This window comes from Ylistrum balloti, unplaced genomic scaffold (genome assembly GCF_031769215.1).
Source record: "Ylistrum balloti isolate Yb309-2 unplaced genomic scaffold, AGI_CSIRO_Ybal_v1 Utg371394, whole genome shotgun sequence".
NCBI classification, from domain to species: domain Eukaryota; kingdom Metazoa; phylum Mollusca; class Bivalvia; order Pectinida; family Pectinidae; genus Ylistrum; species Ylistrum balloti.
Genome location: NW_026782734.1, coordinates 271,262 through 279,903, shown reverse-complemented (window position 1 = coordinate 279,903; position 8,642 = coordinate 271,262). Strand labels below are relative to the sequence as shown.

General features: G+C 31.9%; 1 protein-coding gene across 1 annotated transcript; it reads left to right on the top strand.

Moving 5' to 3' along the window:
- Positions 1–331: 331 nt before the first annotated feature.
- Positions 332–6,428, top strand: LOC132562339 (ras-related protein Rab-4B). Its single transcript, XM_060227078.1, has 7 exons — positions 332–365; positions 1,781–1,861; positions 2,139–2,253; positions 3,981–4,043; positions 4,423–4,577; positions 4,790–4,885; positions 5,314–6,428. Exons 1-7 carry the CDS (start codon positions 350–352, stop codon positions 5,421–5,423), a joined length of 636 nt encoding a protein of 211 aa, XP_060083061.1. The 5' UTR covers positions 332–349; the 3' UTR covers positions 5,424–6,428.
- Positions 6,429–8,642: the final 2,214 nt, after the last annotated feature.

The following is an 8,642-nucleotide window of genomic DNA, read 5'->3' as shown; positions in this document are numbered from 1 at the left end:
CTTTATGATAGGTCTTTAGAGCTAATGTTTCATGTTCATGTTTCTTTAATATAGCAAAATCGTAGCTTCCGAAATGTGTCTCTTGAGTCATGATGATGGAGTGTTAGAAGAAAATTAGCGGTTATTAATATGAAAAAAACACACCAATTGTTATTGTTTTTCCTTTGTTGTTGTTGTAGATTGTCACTGTGAGAAAGAAAATGCTGATTTTGAATTTTGTAGACAGTTCCGGATAATTTTACCGTCCTCCACCTCTTTGTCTATATAGTGACGAGAATTGAGCGAGACTTCGATTGCCATCTTTTGCGAAGTTCGCCAGGACGAAAACACTGGCATTTACGCTGACAATATGTCAGAAACATACGGTAATATTGCATGTCACGATTTTTCCGTATCGATTCCGACCGCATATTTGTTTGTGCTGTCGAAACACTCTAGGTATGAACAGATATTTGTGTATTGCTTACCAAACAAGGCCGTCTGCTGTCGTTCCTCCCCTTGTCTCAAATTTTAGATCGGACACGGAAGTATAATAATCATTTTTATCATGCTGATAAAAAATAAATGCTCATATAGTTGTGTAACACACCAGCAAGTGATGAAAGGATTGCTGGTTGTGTATAGTGGTATATATTTGACGCATTTTGCACATGAATGTGATGCAATAAAATCAAAATTTACCCGATCAGCTGATCGGCAAATAATGATGAGGCTTGGAGATGCATAGTAAAATGCACGTGATGTTACTGGCATGACCAGATATTTTTGTCTGAAATTGCTCTCTGTGAGACTTTGTGGTGTGACGTCACGCCATGTTATCAAAAAAAAATCTAATATATCGCCTTTCTGAAATCAAAGTCAATTGATTATTCCTTGAGGATGATAAACAGCATCATCCCATAATGTTAATCCATCATCACATCTTATACACAGATTTAATTACTTGGGTGATCTAATATTTTGTCAGGGCCAACTGCAGTATATATGTGGACTGTGGAATGGAAGTGGACATTTTGAGAAAGACCAAATAAGGGATACCCAATAATAACATTTTAGGAACTAACTCTATTATTTTAAGATTTGCTAGTGTGCAGGATTTCTGATTATGAATGCTTCCCTTTTGTTCTGTGTAAAGAGAGGGTATACAATGTACAGAAATCCTTTCTTTTTTTTCTACAGAACATTTTCTAACCAATGCAGGTAAAAATGTATTGAAGCTTTAATTATATGCAATCACTCACTGGTGTTTATAAGAAATGTCTGTGAAAGGGTATGTTATGTGATGGTCATGATCAATTGGAAAAACATTTCTCTGTTCATCTTTGTTTATTTCATTTTATCACGATTTTGTAGAAGTTGAAAGTACAAGTTCTTTTACCTATATAATGTCTAAATAGACACCAAAGGGTTGTAGGACCAATCTGCACCAGGTGCAGGGTGTTTGTCATTACCCCTTCCAACTACAGATTTGGTGCTGTTGGCTGCTCAAAAGGTAGAAGCTGTAGGAAACAAGAGGCTTCCTTTGTAATATTTAACTTGACCATGTCTTAACTGTCAAAGACTGTAAAGGAGGGAATAGTGAAGAAGTTTGGAGTACAGATCGACATACTAGCCTTACCTTACTCTATCCTATTACAATGTTATTAGGTTTACATTATGATTGTAGAAATGTTGGCCATGACATTTCACTAGGATTTCATATTTACAAAGTGGTAAATGTAGTCGTTGACTGGATTGGGATGCTTTTCATATTTATTTATGTGACTGCTTTTATTTTCAGATTTCCTCTTTAAATTTCTGGTGATTGGAAGTGCAGGAGCTGGAAAATCATGTATTCTGCATCAATTTATAGAAAACAAATGTGAGTTAAAATTACTATTTCCTGTATTTCAATAAAAGGCAGATACAAGTTTTGTTGTATTAATCTGCATTTATAGAATTAATAATTATGATGTTCAAATTTGAAAAATTACTTATTTCCTTTGTAAAATCATTGCAGAAATTATGTTATTTTCATTATTATAGTATTAATGTAATTTTGCCTTTTTGTTTTTTGTTTACAGAATTCACTAGCAGGTTTTGGTAGAGCCCTCAAATCCTTCTCCCTTTATCTGATGATGTATTTTCTTTACTTACAGTTAAACAAGATTCAAACCACACAATAGGTGTAGAATTTGGGAGTAAGGTTGTTAATGTTGGAGGGAAATCTGTCAAACTGCAGATCTGGGACACAGCTGGCCAGGAGAGGTTCAGGTAGGCAATTCTTATAGGAACTGAATATACAGTCAAACTTTGATGCTTCGAAGTTCAACAAACTTCCAAAAACTTTTATACATCGAGACTTTGAATCATGCCTGGTGGGCCATATCAATATTTTCATATTCATGGCTATATATAGTTGATGGCATGATATTTCTACCTGAACAAACACAACAAATACCAAAACATAGATTAAATGAAAAAAATCATTTTTATCTTTAAACAAAACATTTTTATTCACGAAAAAAACTGAACTTTAAATAAAAATCAACAGTAAATTGACCTTGCATGTCACACAGTTTATGCATTTTACAAGTCAGTTTTAAATGAAACAATGTGCAGCATTACAGTGGTCTTTACATGCTACATTATTATTTTAAGGCTGATGAATTTAAAAGAAAGCAAATTAATATCACAATATATTCTGTCCAGAAACAACAGCACTAACATCACACATCTTCTTCCGTAGAAATTACAGGTGTGTTTGCTGAGGTTGTGCTGACAGTTAGACTGAATCTATTGCAGAACGCATGATTGACAAATAAATCACTGTGTTTCTCTTCTTTTTATGCTTACAACTAAAAAGTGACACTTTGGAAATGAGTGTTGTTTTCGAAGTTCCATAAATTAGACCTAACTAAATGCTATCACCACAATGGTGATGATGAACATCACATGACATCCCATTATCTTTGATTAAAGATATTGGCTTTTAAATAACCAATTAAATTCGAATTTGTGTCCAGTCATTAACTAACCCCGTAATACAGAACTAATGATAGCAGGTTATCGTAATCCCATTGAGAGGTAGCACTCTTCGCTTGAAAGTGTGAAATTTTGCCATAGGGCGAAAATACCTGTACATTACAAGTAAATGTTTTGTTCGAACCATGAGGTGTCAATGACTATGTTATCATAGCTTATGGTCTGTGAAAAAACTTTAATACGTAGAAAAATTCAATTTATGAAACTTCAATTCATAAGGGGGTGATTTAGTAATAATATGTAGGAATAAAATTTGGGACCAGACAAACACTTTGATAGATGGAGAAATTTGAATCATCAAAGTTTGATTCGTAGAAGTTGGACTGTAATAGGTTTATTTTCTGTCTTTGTGGTAGAATTCTTCTACCTGATCTCCACTGTAGCTATCTACTGTATACTAAGCTCATGTTCAATTGTGAGGTCAGCAGGAATTGATTGCCTGAAGATTGATAAGGCTGTCATGGCTTGACCAGATGGTGACAAATTAAAATGATTGTACAAAAACACACCAGTGAATATGTTCTTCAAATTTAGAAATCAGTATAGCATACTAAAAAACGAGGGAAACTAAACAACAGGGTGTTTCATTCTAATCGGATTCTTCATCCATACAAGGTGGTTTAAGTATGAAATCCAAACGAAAGATACCAAATTTAAAATGGGTCCAACAGAACAAACCTTAAGGTATTAAAAGGTAGAAGTTTCTATGTTTATAACTATTATGTAGCAGTTCATAGATATATACTGATGTACTGAATCATAAGGTTCATTCATTTGTGTGTTTCATGACATGTTAAGGTTGTGACAGTGTGTTGTATAAGGGTAATGATTAATACTTTACCATATCAAAGTATGATCAGCGTGTTACTTAATAAATATAACAGATATAATCAGCCCAGTGCATTAGACATCATAAGGATGTGCAATTGTGTACTTATCTGATAATCAATTTTCAGATCTGTAACCCGCAGTTACTACAGAGGAGCAGCAGGTGCCCTGCTTGTCTATGACATCACAAGGTCAGTGTATTGTTTTTAGCTCACTTGGCCCTTATTATCTAGACACTGCTGGCCTGTTGTTAATACTATAGAATCACAAATTTCAGTAATATTTTATTTTACTTTAAACAGTGCATTATTTTTTTTTCATAAATTAGCATGACATAAGATTCATGCATCCATGCTATATAATTAGCATAAAGAAAGTGCAATTAGCACCATCATATCTTAGTGAAATACTTACAATGCAAAATGTGCTGAAACAAGATTACTGCTAAAACGTGCATGTTCACAGTATTGAATAAACACTTTTTAACTTTAAATGATTCATGTCATTAATCAACATGTTAGTTAATTGTCTTCAAGTTATTCCAGTATTATTTACTTTCTTCTCTTGCAGTCGTGAAACCTACAATGCCTTGACAAACTGGTTAACCGATGCAAGAACTTTAGCAAGTCCAAATATTGTGATAATCTTGGTGGGAAATAAAAAGGATTTGGAAGCTGAACGTGAAGTGACATTTCTAGAAGCTAGCAGATTTGCTCAGGAAAATGGTATTACAGACATTTTTAATTTCTGAATTCAAAATACAAAATGTTAATCATTGCTAAATGAAGGATTTCATTGTGCTAATGAATCTTATTTTAGTGAATAATAAAATATCTCCATATTTACTGGTAATGATTTTTTTGTGATATTTGTGGAAGATTATACTCTTTGAACATTTGCTGTCATATTTTGTCCTCTTTTTATATTTGCATATCAGATCTCATGTTTCTTGAAACAAGTGCCCTGACTGGAGAAAATATTGAAGAGACGTTTTTGAAATGTGCTAGATCTATATTAACTAAAATTGAATCAGGTAAGTAGAGCTTATTTTACATAACAAACCATGTCTTTCAGCATTTAGTTTTGTTATCAGTAATGATATTTTACTGTGAAATAATGAGTAATACTTGTTTACAAAGAAGTAGCTAGTTTCTGTATGATACACACTTTTAGATATTTTTCTGAACTATAAATAACATAATGTAAATAATGACCTTGAAATGCCTTGTTTTAACTAATATTTTCTGTATTCCTGTAAAATGTTTTATTGATGGAGGCGCTCCCACAGATAATGTGTCTTATTTATATTTATGCATGCGGAGTGCTTCAAAAAATTAGTTATGATGTAGAGTTATATGAATCAATCACATCTTTCAATGATTCCTTTGGCAATATTGGAGCTTTTGTGTGGGTTGAATGTTTTACCAAAATGTTCCTAACATGATATTATCCACATTTAAGGTGAACTTGATCCAGAGAGGATGGGGTCTGGCATTCAGTATGGTGACACCTCATTGCGTCGTTTACAGAAGGAGCAGCTACAGCAAAAAAAGCCAGACTGTGGTTGCTGATTAAAAGTATACAAGTGCAGAACATTCATCATGTTTCATGGTGTATCATTGACATGCAAGGCAGGCAACCCGAGACAAGAGGAATTAACTCAAGTAAAGGGACACCACTCATGTCGGCATTAATGACGGAGAATGTTAACAAGCAGCTTTTGTTGGTAACCATTTAGTTGGAATGTAAGATGCTCAGTAATGCACCTCCTGAATTTCATGCCATGCATATATATATGTGTGCACCTCAGTGTAGACACTTCCCTGTACGCTGTCTAGGACTATCAATGTAGAGTATGGCTAATGACTCTTCACCTGCCCTCTGTAAGCTAAGTGCAATGTTTGAGATAAGTTGTATGAAAAGTGCTGTGTAAAACACATATGTACTATTGATGTTATGCTGCGGATTTGCAAAACAAATAATATATAGACCTATTCTTTATCTGGCATACAAATGAGAAATTTGTTGGGTTTTAAGTTAATTTGTGTTTGTTTAAAATCCCTTTCAAAGGGACATGTTTCCTCCATCAGACTAATGTATACACATACAGACTACCATAAAATATGTGTAGTGTTTACATTCAGTGTATAATTAAAGCGTTAAAAAAGGTTTCTTTCAGAGATAAAAATTAATTCAATTTTTAACTGCCATGTAATGCACAATATTTTGGTATTGATTTGATAAACAAAAAAAATCTCCATAAAGAAAAACATCATGGAGATTTTACTATTGAAATGAAGAAGGCAAAGAGATGTGAAGGAAGAAACAAAAATATGAACATCCATCTCTCAAGTACTCCTTCATTCATGCTGGAAATATTTCAGTTAATAAGACATTTTTTTATCCTTTGTAGTTGGATTGAGATGGAGCTTCTCAATATTTTATTCAACTACAGTTTCTCCGTCTTGTGATCAAGTAAAGTAAAGTGTATTATAATCTTATGCTGTCACAAGAAATTTTTAATTTGATTAATAAAATGATACCCTAATTACCTGATATTAATTATTAAAGTTGAAACATCAGAATTCAAATAATTTTATTGTCTTGATCTATCAATTTGAAGATAATTACTTTATACATTGATCATTTCTTTAATATTAAAGAATTGTTTTTCAAAGAAAGCATTGGTATTTTTGAAAACAAATTGCTAATGAATGTCTCATCAATAATATCTAAAATTCAGCAAAAGTTTCCAAGAGATATTTTTTGTGACATTTTGGAACTTTAGTAATGGTGTTAGAATAAAAAACATAGGTATGAAGATAATCCTTATAAAGAGGGATTGTATAAAATTGTCTTTCATTATTTATACATGGTATTGAAAGGTCATGGTTGGTATCAATTAAAAAAACACAAAACACTTGATTATATTAGCTATAATAGAAAAAATATCTTCTTTCAAGATTGCAAATTTGTCGGGCATTTCATTTTAAAATATATCAATGAATTTCATGCATAAATATACTTGTACACAATACACAGGTACTTTTACTTTCAACCTGAATAGTTATTTCTGTTTTGAGTGTTAATTTAATACTATTTGAAGGTGAATATCAAGTAGTCCTACTGTAGAATGTTTCTGACTTGACAGAATTTTCACAAGAAAAACCTTTATAATAACTTTATAACACTTTTGCAAGTCTTACATATTTAAGCCACACAATGATTAACAAGTAATTCATTTTATCTATGTATATATTGACAAGAAGACATATATATGTATATGTAAAAAAATGAAGATCTGAACACCTGAATTTGAAATTAAAATCATCACATACAAACGTATTTCACATTTAATGCATTAAATCACATAATAAAATATATCAAACTATATATTTCATCATATTAACATATATGTTAATTGTTGTTCTTTTTTTGTATATTTCATATTATGAAAGATTTTAACAGTGAGCATAGGGTTACATTTTATATGATATATAAATATTATGTAAATTCTTTGATGGGTGTTTTGGATGACTTTAGCGTAAGATTGCGGTGTTTAAATATCATACAAACAATGTTTTGATATTAATGGTTAGAATAACACTAAAATTTAGATTTCCAATGTTTCATGGGTCTGATAATTACTGAATCAGTTACCAGAGTATATCATAATTTCCAATCAAAGTTATTGTCTTTAAATACATGTATTTTGCAAAACGTAACCTATCAACAAGGGGTCATGTGCTGGTACGGCTATTTTCCATTGATTAGGGAATGGGCCATATTTTAGGAAGAAAATTAATCAGTTAGGAATGAAATTTTAAGGAGTAAAATAGAAATTTTGGGAATTTGGTCCTATGAAATAAATCCAGTTGAGAATGGGGTTCATATTCAGCCACACAGAGCCCCCCATAATAGTCCAAGTGGCAAGTATTTAGGAAAGGAAATACAAATGGATTATACTGCCAGTGTAATTTGACGATATTATATAAACTACTGTGTCATGGCAACCAATATGTTTTTCCTGTTCAAAGTATGTTTTGAAAAGGTAATGTTTCAAAATGTTGTTTTAGGGCTCCGAATCTCTTCCTACCAATTGTTGTTTAGTATTTACTCAGGTTTTTTTTTTGTAATTTTAACATCAGCCAGTTTACATCAGGAGAGAATTTTAAGTGTTGAAAGATGGTCACCTATTACATACAAATAGCTGGCTTGAAGGAACATTTGATTTTCTTTGGAAAATTATCCTTGCAATGTGATGGATTTAATTTCGAAGTTGTTGATATTTAGTCATCTGAACAAGTCCCGAGTTAATCTTACATTAGATTTAAATAGATAATCTAGAGACTACAGAAATACTATGTAGCTTGACACATGTACATGTTCACATCAGTTTTCACTTAAATGTGGAGATATCTCTAAAGCTAACTTTTTTCATTTTGTTCAATTTCGATTAATTGGATCTTGGTAAACATACTACTGGCAGTTAATGATGCACACAGGCCTGTCGAATTTTAGGTAAAAGATGATATCACTGTTGTGTTTGGTTTAGTATTGTAGATGTAGTTTTCATAGATATATGAAGTGCTTTTGGTGATATTATATTGCCGGATGATATGACTGTCAAAATTGATGAACTTTTACATACAATACTAGTGGAGAATTTTGTGTAAATATCTTGGTTGTGATAGCTAGGGCATAGCACATGTCTGTTTCATATATTGTTTAATGCACTGAATGTAATCAAACTTAAGTAGTATCAATTAATTATTGTCTTATAACAGTTT